This window comes from Vigna unguiculata, chromosome 9 (assembly GCF_004118075.2).
Source record: "Vigna unguiculata cultivar IT97K-499-35 chromosome 9, ASM411807v1, whole genome shotgun sequence".
NCBI classification, from domain to species: Eukaryota; Viridiplantae; Streptophyta; class Magnoliopsida; order Fabales; family Fabaceae; genus Vigna; species Vigna unguiculata.
In genome coordinates, this window is record NC_040287.1 from 274,970 (window position 1) to 290,474 (window position 15,505).

At 37.1% G+C, this 15,505-nt stretch overlaps 2 protein-coding genes across 2 annotated transcripts; one reads left to right on the forward strand and one right to left on the reverse strand.

Annotated features, from left to right (window-relative positions):
• The first annotated feature begins 204 nt into the window (after positions 1-204).
• On the forward strand, positions 205-13,100 carry LOC114164199 (endoribonuclease Dicer homolog 1). Its single transcript, XM_028048770.1, has 21 exons — positions 205-546; positions 657-1,738; positions 1,914-2,027; positions 3,528-3,738; positions 4,190-4,584; positions 4,660-4,891; positions 5,168-5,340; positions 5,434-5,556; positions 5,651-5,811; positions 6,890-7,123; positions 7,217-7,367; positions 7,660-7,842; positions 8,816-8,977; positions 9,067-9,162; positions 9,265-9,896; positions 10,271-10,371; positions 10,460-10,659; positions 10,734-11,648; positions 11,756-11,920; positions 12,033-12,400; positions 12,487-13,100. The coding sequence occupies exons 2-21, from the start codon at positions 668-670 to the stop codon at positions 12,674-12,676; spliced, it is 5,877 nt and encodes a 1,958-aa protein (XP_027904571.1). The 5' UTR covers positions 205-546; positions 657-667; the 3' UTR covers positions 12,677-13,100.
• Positions 13,101-13,232: 132 nt separating this feature from the next.
• Positions 13,233-15,218, reverse strand: LOC114164200 (soluble inorganic pyrophosphatase 1-like). The gene is made up of 8 exons (XM_028048771.1): positions 14,864-15,218; positions 14,745-14,773; positions 14,555-14,620; positions 14,354-14,461; positions 14,147-14,212; positions 13,927-14,047; positions 13,762-13,843; positions 13,233-13,484 (listed from the first exon to the last, which is right to left on the reverse strand). The coding sequence occupies exons 1-8, from the start codon at positions 15,141-15,143 to the stop codon at positions 13,442-13,444; spliced, it is 795 nt and encodes a 264-aa protein (XP_027904572.1). The 5' UTR covers positions 15,144-15,218; the 3' UTR covers positions 13,233-13,441.
• Positions 15,219-15,505: the final 287 nt, after the last annotated feature.

A 15,505-nucleotide genomic window follows, 5' to 3' on the forward strand; every position in this document is an offset into this window, starting at 1 on the left:
TTTTTGACTAAAACAAAAATTAGATTAAATTAAATTATACATTAGGTATTTTTGAGGGAAGGGGGAGGCCTTACCAATAAAACAATATCTCGTAATTAATGGTGATGACTGTCACAGAAATATCTAACCTTAATTAATGTGGTAACGTGTTTAATATTAAATGTAATTTATTTTTTGACTTAAATCAGGTTGTGGCACCGCATGGTATGGTGTTGTGGTTTGTTTGTGTGGGGAGTGTTGGTGTTCTCCGATTCTGTCTGGGATTTTGCTCTGTTTCTTCTGTCTCTGTGGCTGTGCTTTTTTCTGAGTAAATTAAAAAAAGCAGCAGCAGCAGCGCGAGAAGAACAAGAAGCAAAATTCAGAAGAAAACGACTCTGAGAATGAAGAGTGAAGAGTGAATGAAAACAGCACACAACTCTGCCTTTTGCACTGGGGCAGTTAAGTTATGTTAGCCCGAATCGAAAAAATCAAGGGAAGGAGAATAAGCTTTGATACACAGCGCGGAATCTAATAGAATCACACTAACTACAGTATTTGTGGTCTTAGGTGACTTTCTCTCTTTATCACTGTTCTTTTTCATTCATCTTTTTCTGCTATTCCTGTTGTTTGTTATTATTTGTTTTTTTTTTTTTTGCTGACTGAGAGTTTTTTTTTAGCAAAATCTATTATGGAGGATGGGAGTAGGGTTCCAGCAGGGGATGACCCCTCTTACTGGCTGGATGCTTGTGAAGACATATCATGTGATTTCATTGATTTTGATGTCTCATCCATAGTTTCAGAGCAGCCTGATAACCCTTCCAATCAGGACTTCTTCGGTGGCATTGATAAGATTTTGGACAGCATAAAAAACGGTGCTGGTCTCCCTCTGAATCATGGCGAACCTGCTTCCAATTCTAATGGCACAGCAGCAGGAGCAGGAGAAGTTTGGTTTCCTTCCAATGCCACTTTAGCGGATGGGGGAAATCATCATGCTCATACTCCTGTTGTTTCTGCTCCAGCTGATGCTGCTTTTGACCATTCTGCTGCTGTTCGGAATAATGGATCGACTAAGATGTCTAATGGGAATGAAGGGGGAGTTTTGGTTAATTGTTCTCAGGAAAGAGGGGTTCTGAATGGTGGCCATGATGTTGATAGCGAAGAAAGGTGCAGCAAAAGGGCTCGGCTTGGTGGCTACAAGAATGAGAGGCCTCATTTTGGCAGAGGTAATTACCAAGGCAAGGAGAGGGAAAGGTGTTTCAATAGTAACAGAAAGAGGCCGCGGGATAGGGATGATGTTGACAGGAGGGACAGGGATGGTGGTGGAAGGAAAAGAGAACATTGTGGTGCTGTTGGCCGGAGGGATGTTAGAGATAGAGATTGGAGGGATAGAGAACCTAGGGGTTACTGGGAGAGAGATAAATTAGGTAACAATGACATGGTCTTTCGCCCAGGCGCCTGGGAACCTGAGCGTAATCGTGAAGAAAAAATGGTCAATGATGTGAAACAAGAGAACAATGGAAAGCTTGATAAGAGATCCGAGGAGGCTAAGGAGAGGGTTCCTGAGGAAAAGGCTAGACAGTATCAATTAGATGTTCTTGACCAGGCAAAGAGAAAAAATACTATAGCTTTCCTTGAAACTGGAGCAGGGAAAACCTTAATTGCTGTTCTTCTCATTAAAAGTATACAAGAGAGTTTGCAGAAGCAAAATAAGAAAATGCTTGCAGTATTTTTAGTTCCAAAAGTTCCATTAGTTTACCAGGTAAAATAGTTTTTCACAATCTATTTATTGTTAAATGTTTTTGCTTGAGGACATCAATGAGATTTAACTAATTCTATGCAAGTGGTGTCCATTCACAATCTAGGAAGTTCTCGTAGGTCTAATTTTGTGTACAAGTAATCTGCTGTAGTAATTTCAGTTCTTTGTCTAACTGCAGCAAGCTGAAGTAATTCGTGAGCGAACTGGTTATCAAGTAGGCCACTATTGTGGAGAAATGGGACAGGACTTTTGGGATGCACGAAGGTGGCAGCGTGAATTCGATACCAAACATGTATGTTCTTTTTTATATTGAAGATATGCTGATCTGAGCTTGCTATCACCTTGTTTTTTGTTATTCTGTTTTCTTCCCCATCTTTGTCCAATATTTTCCTCACATCTAAAGTTGGCTATTGGTTTAGTGTTAAGGTTTGGTTTTATTATTGTTGACATAAAATTGTTCATTTATGTTCAGTGCATATGTGTACTTCATATTGAAATTCTTGCACGATGGTAGCACATGCAGCCTTTGTGATTAATGACTGGCCATATTTAGGCTGTATAGATTTTTGGTTCTTAGCCTGCTATAGCATTTGATAGGAAAACATTCTTGTTAAATGGTGGTGCTATGACAGAATTGCATAGCGAATTTTGGCCAACTTTTGAAAGGAGACCTGCTGTTGCAGTGACATAGCCACACTGGCGTGCTTCATTGTAACCTGCCCTGCCAGATATTTGTCTGCTGATGGTTTGGTGAACCAGTTCTTTAGTCCACTTCGAAGTGACCATTGGAATGCAGTTGCTAGAGTTTTGAGGTTTACAAAACGATACTTAGGTCAAGATAATGTTTTCATTTTTGGGAGATCTCATTTCATGGAAAAGCAAGGACTAAAATGTGGTTCCAAAATCAACTGCTAAAGCAGAATACCAAACTAAGACTTGATATTGAAAACATGAAAGTTTTACAATGTGGCAGTTCTTCCCGACTCAATCTTCCCTGAGTGAACCAAACATATAGAAATTGCAGCTACTTAATCCATGAGAAGATTGCTTACGGAGAACTTAACACATCCTTTGTTAACTTAGATGATCAATTATTTGATTTATTTGGCAAATCTCTTTGGAGACAAAAAAAGTTTATATCTGCAGGAACCTAAATGATTTTTATATCTACACTCCAGCTGAAGGACGTTTAGAAACTATATATAATTTATCACTAATCCTGTTTTGCAATTAGCTTTGGTTCACTGTATCTTGGAAAATTAAGATATTATTTATACTTTTTTAAATTGAACTATATTAATTATCTCTGTATATATCATTTTAACTGCCTGTGTATTTAGCACTCAAGAATATCACTCAAATGAGTCTTCTGTTTTTTCTTTTTTTTTATCAATTGTATTAAATTATCTACGTCCTATGTGGATACTCTGGTGCCAGCATTTGTCTTTTTCAATGTTTGCAAGATATAAAGTGTGCTAAACCTAGGAATTGTAATTATTGGCAAGTTTGTTGAAGCTCTTGTACTTTCTTTGTATTATTTTTAAATATTAGAAAGCAGTGCATGACTAATTGCTAGTAAATCAGACTTAAAAGACATGACTATGTGATTTGAAAGTTGCTTGGTATATGTTTCTGCAACTTTTATTCTCATAATTTAATAAAAGTGGTTGGCAGATTGTTTTTCTATAAGATTTTCAAGTTTCCCCTCTCTTCCTGTTTATATTTCTACTATTCTTCCTTGGCCAGCTGTGTGTTTATACTGCAATTACTCAGTTGGCTTTTCTTTCTGTAGGTTTTAGTCATGACGGCTCAAATTCTTTTGAACATTTTGAGGCATAGTATAATAAAAATGGAAGCAATCAATCTCTTGATTCTGGATGAGTGCCACCATGCTGTGAAGAAACACCCATATTCACTGGTGATGTCTGAGTTCTACCATATAACTCCCAAAGAGAAGAGACCATCTGTATTTGGAATGACTGCTTCTCCTGTTAACTTGAAGGGTAGTTATTCTGTTTTTCAACTGTGCTTAGGATCCGGTGCTTTGTTACTAAGTTTTTAAAGTATGTTTTGTGTTGAAATTATGGGATTTTAGGTATAAGAGGGACAAAGAGAATAAAACACTAATTTTAGATTAAGTGAGATGTATAATGTATTGCAGTCTAGTGTTGTGTTTTGATGGGTTCTTAAAACTAACTATTCTAAGCCTTAAAGCTAACTAATTAAGAAAAAATCATGACATGATAAGGGTATTTGGTAACTAATCTTAAGAGATAAAGAGGAAATAGGGAAACGAAACTTAGAGGTACTCTAGATATGACAATATCTTTTCGTAAACATTTTGTTTGGGGTTTGAAACTGTTGTCTAACAACTTAGTGTTCTTTTATTATTTGCACTGCTCATTCATTGAGTTCTTTTCAATTTAGCATTGTTTATGCTTGTGATGTATTCAGGTGTCTCTAGCCAAGTAGATTGTGCAATAAAAATTCGCAATCTTGAGAGTAAGCTAGATTCTATAGTTTGCACCATTAAAGATCGTAAGGAGCTGGAGAAACATGTGCCAATGCCCTCTGAAGTTGTGGTCGAGTATGATAAAGCTGCCAGTTTATGTTATCTACATGAGCAGATAAAGCAGATGGAGGTTGAAGTTGAAGAAGCTGCAAAATCTAGTTCAAGAAGAAGCAAATGGCAGTTTATGGGAGCTAGAGATGCTGGAGCTAAGGAAGAGCTGCGCCAAGTATATGGTGTTTCTGAAAGAACTGAAAGCGATGGAGCTGCAAACCTAATTCAGAAGTTGAGAGCTGTTAATTATGCACTTGGTGAACTGGGACAATGGTGTGCATACAAGGTACATACTATTTCTTGGAGAATGAGGAATCTTGAGCTTCTTGGCCATCTTTATAAAGTGTCTTTCTTTTTACAGGTTGCACAATCCTTTTTAGCAGCTTTGCAAAATGATGAAAGGGCCAACTACCAACTTGATGTCAAGTTTCAGGAATCTTATCTGAGTAAAGTTGTTTCTCTTCTGAAATGCCAACTGTCAGAGGGTGCAGTTTCTGACAAAAATACTGATTTTGATGACTCGGAGAATGGTGTGGCTCAAAGTGTTTCTGAGCATGAAGAGATGGAAGAAGGGGAACTTCCAGACAGTCATGGTGAGTTGGGTTGTTGAATCAAAACTTTCTAATGGTTCAAATTTCATCTGCTTAAATTTGTACTTGTCCAGATAAGCTATATTTGTTATTCTTTAATTTGGCAACATCTATATACAAAATTTGGAGTATATTTCACATGTGAAAGAGCATTCATAATTCACTACATATCTAACTATTCATTGGTTTGTAATGATATTTAAATAAAATGTTAAAATATCAATGTTTGAGATGAAATGTAGTTTGATATTTTATTTACGCTGACACATTTTTGTTTAGTTGTCTCTGGTGGAGAGCACGTGGACGTCATTATAGGAGCTGCTGTGGCTGATGGCAAGGTGACCCCTAAGGTGCAGGCACTAATAAAAATACTTCTCAAGTATCAGCATACAGAAGACTTCCGTGCAATCATCTTTGTTGAGCGGGTTGTTTCTGCATTAGTTCTGCCGAAGGTTGGTAGACGCATATTACTTCTATAGTTTCTTTTGGTTGATTCAGTTGAATAACCAATATCCTGTTGGTTCATTGTGTGCCAATACTGGCAGGTCTTTGCAGAGCTTCCATCTCTTAGTTTTGTTAAGTGTGCAAGCTTGATTGGTCACAATAACAGTCAGGAAATGCGAACCCACCAAATGCAAGATACAATTTCCAAATTCCGTGATGGGCGGGTAATATTTTGTTAGCATCGCTCAGCTATCAATTTCACATGTGTAGAAGTAATCTTTTCTATTCTCTCAATCCGACTAATGTACTCAATTGTAGGTTACCTTGCTAGTTGCCACTAGTGTTGCTGAAGAAGGACTTGATATTCGGCAATGCAATGTTGTTATTCGCTTTGACCTTGCAAAGACTGTTTTGGCATACATTCAATCCAGGGGGCGTGCTAGAAAACCTGGATCTGATTACATCCTGATGGTCGAGAGGTACTGGTTGTGACAGTTTTGGCTGTTGTTATTTCACTTTTTCTTTTGTTTTTCAAGTATATTTTTCTTTTGTTTGTCCTCTAGTTATGGCCTGGTTTGATGACAGTAGTTATGTTATTATTAATTGAGGTGATGGAAGGATCTCATTCCGCATTCAGCAATTCAACTAAGAAGATTTTTATTATTTCTTCGGTTATTTTTTTTCTGTTGTTCCTCTCCACCCATTGATTTTAAATAAATCCCCATTTTAGGCCGTGAAATCACAAAATCCATATTTAATCATTGAAATTGTTGGAATGTTATTAACTATGGTAATTTTTTATGCTAAATGACAACAATGAAGTAGAGAAAGGACTAAAGTTAGGGATTTTTTTCAAATTCCAAGACAAAGTGAAGATTATATCAAAGTTAGAGACTATAGCGTAAGTCACTAGCAATTTTAGGGATTAGAATGAGGTTTACTCATTGATTTTCTTCTTTTTCTTGGTCAATTTAGTTATTTTTTCTGGTTCAGGCAGATTCCTTGTTCTTCTTTCTCTGTGATTTATGCCATGTCTCAAAGTTATTCTTTTATGATTACTTACTTTTTAACTGTTTAATAAATTACTATTATTAATAGTCTTGCTTGTCATAATTATCTTTAATTACATAGGAAGTTTAAATTGGGTTTTCAGAAGTGGAAGGTAGGCTGAAGTTGAGGCAAAGTCGTCTTAGTTGGATTTGAGGATGGTATCAAATAGTCTCTTTAGAATCATTTTGCCACGTGTGCTGAGGCTCTTGTTACAATAGGCTTTGCTTTACGACATGAACTTATTCTTTATTTAGTGTCAGAATAATTTATTTGAAAATTTTGTTTTAGATTTTTCAATCAATAGTAAATTATGCTTTGTAAGATTCTGCTTTTCCTTATCTGATTGGCATACTGAAAAATTGACCCTGGATTTATGTTGGTTATGGCATTCATCGGCATAATGTTAATAATTTTACCCGACATGCATGGTGTTTTATATTTGAGTGGATGGATGCTAAGTCATTGAACTGTTTCCTCTCCACTATCTGTGTTTTGTCTTGTACATAGGGGCAATTTGTCACATGAAGCATTCCTAAGGAATGCCAGGAACAGTGAGGAGACTTTGCGTAAAGAAGCAATAGAGAGAACAGACCTTAGTCATCTGAAGGACACTTCAAGATTGATTTCTGTTGACACCAGGCCTGGAACAGTTTACCAGGTGAAGTCAACTGGTGCAGTTGTGAGTCTTAACTCTGCTGTAGGTCTTATCCACTTCTACTGCTCTCAGCTACCCAGTGACAGGTGCTGCATTTTGGCTTGAGATTGGTAGTTTGCTTTACCGGCCTTTTATTAAGCTTCAAATTTTGACTTGGATGTTTTCTATCCCTTGTCCAGATATTCGATTCTTCGTCCTGAGTTCATTATGGAGAGGCATGAGAAAACAGGAGGTCCCACAGAATATTCTTGCAAGCTTCAACTGCCTTGTAATGCACCATTTGAAAATCTCGAGGGACCAATATGCAGTTCTATGCGTCTGGCACAACAGGCACGCCATCTTTTATCATGAATTTGATTGATTCTGCTTGTTGGTTGTATGTTAGTTAGTGTTGTTTATAATAGTACGATAGTCTTTGTTTTGTTAATTGTCACTTAAGAGCTGAGTCAGCACAGTAGCATTAGCCTGCTAAGCACTCTTCTTAGAGTGTCTATAAATGTGTACTCTACTGAATATTTCAGTAGTAATAAAATATATATTCGCTCACGATTTCTTTATGAATAGTAAATTGTAATACTGCTCAGCTTTATCATGAACCATTTGTTAATCTATTGTTTTATAGGCTGTTTGTCTGGCTGCTTGCAAGAAATTGCATGAGATGGGAGCATTCACTGACATGCTATTGCCTGATAAAGGAAGTGGGGGAGAAAGAGAAAAGGATGAGCAAACTGATGAAGGAGATCCACTTCCAGGGACTGCTAGACATAGGGAGTTCTATCCTGAAGGTGTGGCTGACATACTGAAGGTTGGTTTTTTCGGCAAGTTATGCAGTTTAAGCAATCTTTTTGTAGAGTTTTGTATTGTTGAACAGTACACCATTTATGATTATTCATTTGGAAAGAAATTCTTTGAAAGTGCACTTTAAATCTAATTCAATCTTACACAACCGACTTATATGATAAGATTTTCACTCAATTATATGTTATAATTTGATCATATCTCTAGTTGAAGTATGATTTTCAACACACCTCCTTACATTGAGGATTGGACATCTCAAATATAGGACTAAACACTTGTTGATGGTCTAATAGCAGGTGATATGATAAAATCAATAAATCTCGCTAGGATAGACTTTGATACTATCTTAGAAAGTGAATTTTAAACCTATCTTAACCTTACAAAACCAACTTGTAAGTGAGTTTGGTACTCATTTATATATTATAATTTGGCAATATCTTTAGTTGATATGGAAATAAAAATCTTGTGTAATACCTTAATGCAGTGGTATGATTTTGAATATGTTGAAGGTTGGTTCTTTCTGCAAGTTATGTAGTCCAAGCAATCTTTTGTAAGGGTTTATTATATAGTTGACCAGTACACCATTTGTCATTCTTCATTTGTAAAGGAAGCTTGTAGGTTATACCTTTAATCCGGTGCTATGTTCTTGAAAGCTTTGAAGATGGTTATTATTAATATAAAGAAAGTGGAGAACAAGTGCAACCTAAATACTTCCTCTATTTTGTAACTATGTTCTATCCTCTATGAATTGAATAACTCTGTTGTGGTCTAAACACACAGAAGTCATTATTACATATGCCTTCTTGTTTTCTCTCTTCTCAACACTTCCCGTTAAGGAAAAGAACAGGGATACATCTACAAAAGTGAATATTCACCAAATTTGTATCTGTCCGGCCACATGCATGCTATTTAAGTCTTTAGTTACAGGATAGGTTTGTTGTCATGACCTCATTATTACTTAATGCTATTTGAATTTTCAGGGAGAATGGATCTTATCTGGAAAAGATGCTTGCAACAATTCCAAATTGCTTCAACTTTACATGTATGCTGTGAAGTGTGAAAATATTGGTCATTCAAAGGATCCGTTTTTGATTCAAGTTTCAAATTTTGCAATACTTTTTGGCAATGAGCTGGATGCAGAGGTAGTAAATTCTATTTGTGCTACTGCTTCTAGTTCCATTTTTTGCATTATAACTCATTTTCTCCCTTTGTAATCTCACTCATTTTGTAGGTGTTATCGATGTCAATGGATCTATTTATCGCTCGAACCGTGACTACAAAGGCATCTCTTGTCTTTATGGGGTTGATAAATGTCACTGAGAGTCAGGTTGAAAAATTAATCGTTGTTTATACTTGTTTTAAATGTGCATATATTTTTTTAAATAATAGTTTCTTATGTCAGAGAAACCTATTTTTTTATGACATGCAGCTGGCATCCCTGAAAAGCTTTCATGTAAGATTGATGAGCATTGTCTTGGATGTGGATGTTGAACCATCTACCACACCTTGGGATCCTGCAAAAGCATATTTGTTTGTCCCAATGTTTGGCGATAAGTCTGTAGATCCTATGAACCAAATTGACTGGCGTCTGGTTGAGACAATAATTGGAGCCGAAGCATGGAAGAATCCCCTCCAGAAAGCTCGACCAGATGTTTACCTTGGTACTAATGAGAGAACATTAGGTGGAGACAGAAGGGAATATGGATTTGGGAAATTGCGTCATGGCATGGCTTTTGGGCAAAAATCACATCCCACCTATGGAATCAGAGGAGCTGTGGCCCAGTTTGATGTGGTGAAAGCTTCAGGATTGGTTCCTAGTAGAGATTCCATGCAAACACAAAAGCAAATTAATATGACTATCAATGGGAAATTGATGATGGCAGATACCTGTACTAATGCAGAGGATCTGGTAGGGAAAATTGTAACTGCTGCTCATTCGGGGAAGAGGTTTTATGTTGATTCTATACGCTATGACATGTCAGCAGAAAACTCTTTCCCTAGGAAAGAAGGTTATCTTGGTCCTTTGGAGTATAGCTCATATGCTGATTACTACAAGCAAAAGTATGATATATTACTAATATTGTTTTCTCGTAGTTTTTTCCCGTTTGTTTAAAATATTTCTTTACTGATGCAGTCAAGCCTCCCTATCCCATTTTTTGAACTCTTTAGTTTCCTTCTGTTTTTAAAATTCTTACCAATAACTTGTTGGCCACATTGCACCTCTAACATTGTGCAGGAAGAACAAGGGGCTAATCTTAATCTGTGAAGGAATCTACTGTTGTCACCTCTAAATAGTGAGTGAGGACGTTATCAACAATGTTCCATGGAAAGTGACAATAACTTCTTGTTCCTTCCAGATTAGAGAAGCTTTTTGTCTCTTCTTGCACAATTGAGGGTGTGAATGGCTACTGGTTCTTTTTATTGTTTTGTTGTAGATATGGAGTTGATTTGATTTACAAGCACCAACCTCTAATAAGAGGGCGTGGTGTATCATACTGCAAGAATCTTCTGTCCCCTCGCTTTGAGCACAGTGAAGGTTTGTTCTCATAATTTCTATCCTGGAATTATTGTGTTGTAAATTTTGTTGACTAATGTTTAATGGGAAATGTCAATTCATTGTATAGCACATGAAGGCGAATCTGAAGAGACACATGACAAAACTTATTATGTTTTCCTTCCTCCTGAGTTATGTCTTGTACACCCACTGCCTGGATCACTTGTCCGTGGTGCCCAGAGGTTGCCTTCAATAATGCGGAGGGTTGAAAGTATTCTACTTGCAGTTCAGCTGAAGAATATGATAAACTATCCTGTTCAAACTTCAAAGGTATCTTATCTGCTCGTGGTGTTTGTGTTTCAGTTCTAGTTTCTTCACTTAACCCATGCCTTCTTTGTGAACAGATCTTGGAAGCCTTGACCGCTGCCTCTTGCCAGGAGACATTCTGCTATGAAAGGGCCGAGCTTCTCGGAGACGCTTACCTGAAATGGGTTGTTAGTCGATTTCTTTTCTTAAAATACCCACAGAAACATGAAGGTCAACTTACTAGGATGAGACAACAAATGGTCAGTAACATGGTATTATATCAATATGCATTAAGTAGAGGGCTTCAATCATATATTCAGGCAGATCGCTTTGCTCCATCCAGATGGGCAGCTCCTGGGGTGCTGCCTGTCTTTGATGAAGATACCAAGGATGGGGAGTCCTCTTTGTTTGACCAGGAGCGATCCATTTCTAAAACTGAGAAAATGGATTGTCACACAGATGGATTTGATGATGAGATGGAAGATGGCGAGCTTGAGAGTGATTCAAGTTCTTACAGAGTTCTGTCCAGTAAGACACTTGCAGATGTTGTGGAAGCACTGATTGGGGTATATTATGTAGAAGGTGGTAAAAATGCTGCTAATCACCTAATGAAATGGATTGGCATTGAAATAGAGTTTGATCCCGATGCGATGGACTGTGCAAGAAAGCCATTTAATGTTCCAGACAGCATACTCAGGAGTGTTGACTTTGATGCTTTAGAGGGTGCTTTAAATATAAAGTTTAAAGACAAGGGGCTGTTGGTAGAATCCATAACACATGCCTCCAGACCATCTTCAGGAGTATCCTGTTATCAGCGGTTGGAGTTCGTTGGTGATGCTGTATTGGATCATCTTATCACCAGACACTTGTTTTTCACTTACACAAATCTGCCTCCAGGACGTCTCACTGACCTTCGGGCTGCTGCTGTAAATAATGAAAATTTTGCACGTGTTGCAGTTAAACACAACCTTCATGTGCATCTCCGACATGGGTCCAGTGCCCTAGAGAAACAGGTCTTTCTTTCTATTGACTTTTTACTTACCTTGAGATGAATCATATGACCTGCCTGTAATATTCCAAATTCTTTAAGCGAGCTGTTGATTTTTTTGGTTGTCTACAGATTAAAGAATTCGTGAAGGAAGTCCAAGATGAATTGTCAAAGCCAGGTTTTAACTCCTTTGGTCTGGGAGACTGCAAAGCTCCCAAGGTCCTTGGTGACATTGTAGAATCTATTGCGGGTGCCATTTTTCTTGACAGTGGAAGGGATACTACTGTTGTTTGGAAGGTTAGTGCCTAGCTTTTAAGCATACAGACCATTCCTTCGAGTGTTCATTTACAAAGTGGAAGGAAAAAAGAGAAACTAATGGAGAATATCATGTGTTTTTCAATTTTGCCAGGTTTTTCAGCCTCTTCTGCATCCTATGGTTACCCCAGAGACTCTGCCAATGCATCCTGTGCGAGAGCTGCAGGAGCGTTGCCAACAGCAAGCTGAAGGTTTAGAGTATAAAGCAAGTCGTGTTGGCAATTTGGCTACCGTTGAAGTATTCATTGATGGGGTGCAAGTAGGAGCTGCTCAAAATCCACAGAAAAAAATGGCACAAAAATTAGCTGCCAGAAATGCCCTTGCTGCTTTGAAAGAGAAGGAGGTGGGAAAAAATCAGGAGAAGAATGAAGAAAGCGGGAAAAAGAATGGAAACCAGTCATTTACTAGGCAAACATTAAATGATATCTGTTTACGAAGAAATTGGCCGATGCCATTCTACAGGTATATGACATTACGAAGTTACCTACTTAGTATTGGTCACCACCACCATAACTGAACATCTACAACTTTTTAACACAAACTTGCAGGTGTGTGAATGAGGGTGGTCCAGCACATGCAAAGAGATTTACATTTGCGGTGCGAGTCAATACTACTGATCGAGGATGGACGGATGAATGTGTTGGAGAGCCAATGCCAAGCGTCAAGAAGGCCAAAGACTCAGCAGCCGTTCTTCTCTTAGAACTACTAAACAAGTTATACGTGAAAAAGATGGAGTGAATTTTATTCCCATTCTATCTAGCCAAATATTTAAACCATTCCTGTGCATCAGGTATTGAACCCAGCATTATCAACTGCGTCAAGCCATGTCTTAATCTATGGTTGAATAAATAAGAAACAAGGGATGTTATAATTTACTAATTTATTATATATGTTACCAATTATGTGATTGCTCTGATAATTTGACAAGAGGTATAACTTTTAGTTCTCTTTGTCGTCTTTTGTTCCTAAGGTATTACATGATGAGATCTTAATTTAATGTTTACGAGCACTCATCTTGACCAGTATTTTGTGACAGAGGATAGTGGTACATAAAACGAGTTGAGGACTAGAATACGCAGCATTAGGTGCCTTGTTGACACTGCTATTGAAGGTTAAGCATACTATTTTGTAGCTTGTATGTATTCTAGAAACAACTTATGGAAATTATTGAATTACACAACGATGTTGCACTTTGCACTTTTACTCGAGAATTTGAGTCTATAGTGAAGGTTGTACAATACGACTTGAGTCAACATTGATGAAAAACGCTGCCAAAATATGGCTTGGAAACTGGTAAACATAGTTAAAACACTTCAATTTTTATTATTTTACATGAATACTTACATACATGAAGCACGGTTAATAAACCAAACAGGTTGTTTATTATCCGACTAAATACGAAAACTAAAAAGTATAGATAGGTATTGATTAAGATATATTAACATAACAGTACATAATGGCTTATTCTGGTTGTTAATGGAGAACGTAGAATAACATATTTGTCTATCTCCTCAAGGTGTGCAGAATATACTCTGCATAGAGATCCCTGCACCAAATTAGAGGCAAGGTTAGTAGTGTAAAACATGAAGCAGATTCCAGATTTGTAATGCTCTTTTTGTTTCAAACAAGGGCATATTTTAATAGGTGTAGCAAAATGTGACGTAAAATAATCGAGATTCTTGCACTATAGAGCAGTATTAGTTGCAGAAACATGTGAGAGGAATGGCCAAAAATGACAGAAAAAAGCATGGCAGGAGAGAATGATGTTAGTAGAGTGACAGGATTTTGTTTAACTTCAATCGGATAAATATACACACACTTACATCGAGTACTGGATGGCCTCAACAGCAACGCTTGCGGGTAGAAAGTCATTAACTGCTACTTCCTTGTGCTCATTCTTTTTGTCTTAGCTATGTGTTAAGAAACAAAACTCAAATTATGAAAAAAGGATAAGAACTAAACGTAGAAGATTGCAATGAATTGGATACAGTCTTCAAAGAAGCGTCGGATCTCAGAGATGCGGTGAGGCGCAAGTTCTTTATAGTCGATAAAGTGCTTATATTCTGGGTCATCAGCGCACACTGCAATAATTTTATCATCTTTCTCTCCCTGTGTCAAAAACACATTCGTTACTGTGTAATGGAAAATGGGGTAAAAGAAGTGTGAATGATTTTATTGGCTTAGAAATCTATAGAGGTAGATAGATACCTGGTCAATCATAGGCATGATTCCAATGGCCCTGGCTCGCAGGAAACAACCAGGAAGAACTGGTTCCTGTCCGTCATCCATAGTAATTCATTCAGTAAGCTAACTATGTTAAGGATTTCTCCAAATGGAGTTAAGAAAATGAGTTTTGAATGATTGATTGCTTGTTGTATGAAATATGATATTTGAAAATGATAATGGTTTACCTACCTGCATGAGAACCAAGACATCCATTGGGTCATTGTCTTCACACAGTGTGCGAGGGATAAAACCGTAGTTATGAGGATAAACAACAGACGAATACAAAATCCGATCAACCTGAGCATTATTAGGATAGTAAGAACAACAGTCTAAAGCATAGAGATAGGTGTGTAGGGAAAAACATCATCGGTTTGAAACTAGAGTTTGTACCTTAATCAATCCAGTCTTTTTGTCAAGTTCATACTTCACCTTGCTTCCTTTAGTGATCTCCACAACCTGTTCAGCAAGCAGCAACATCAGACTCTCCATAAAGTAAATGTTGAAAAGAAAAATAGCTTTATTTTCGCAGTATATATAACACACAACAGACATTCATGCAAAGCAGAAGACTAGGACTTACACAGTTGAAAATCTGAGGAGCCTCGGGTCCTGCATGTTTTTTAAAAGTTTAGTTTTGAAACATGTTTTAAATCTCAGGTATGATGTAAATTGAATGCAGATATGAGGAACTCTTCGTACCAATTTCAAGATCATGCCAAGGATGAGCAGCAACTGATCTCCTTGACAAAGAAGAAAGAATCCTTTCATTCAAACGGGGAGCTGGACGATTTTCTTGAGATTCCTCGCCATTCTCAGCCATCTTTAAATATATGGTATATATAGAAGAAGCAAATATGGGATGAAGAAGAAAGTGTAAGGGTTGAGAAGAGAATGGTATGGTTGATGTATTTATATGAAGATTTGAAGGGAAGTAGAAGACTCGGTCAAATTGATTAGAGCATTCACTTCGGCACTTCATGAAATTTAGCACTTCCTACAGATTTCAATTTTTCTTATGTCTGTATTAACCACTACATTCTCCGAAAACCAAGTTAAGCAAAACACATTTTTAGAACATCTTGCCCTTTTTTTTCCCGTTTTATTTTTTTCTGGTTTTGTATCCTCTTTACTAATTTGGCATCACTTTCAATTTTGGAATTATATATATTATAATAATTCATGCAAAAAGAATGCTGTAACATAGTATTGTAATTGAAATGTGAATAGCATAGTCTATTATATCGTAATAAAAAGGGGTTAACTATGACATGTGTCAGTTGAGAATTTTCTAGCTTTTTCTCAATGCTCTTATCATTATAATTATTCAATTTTTAAAGTTGA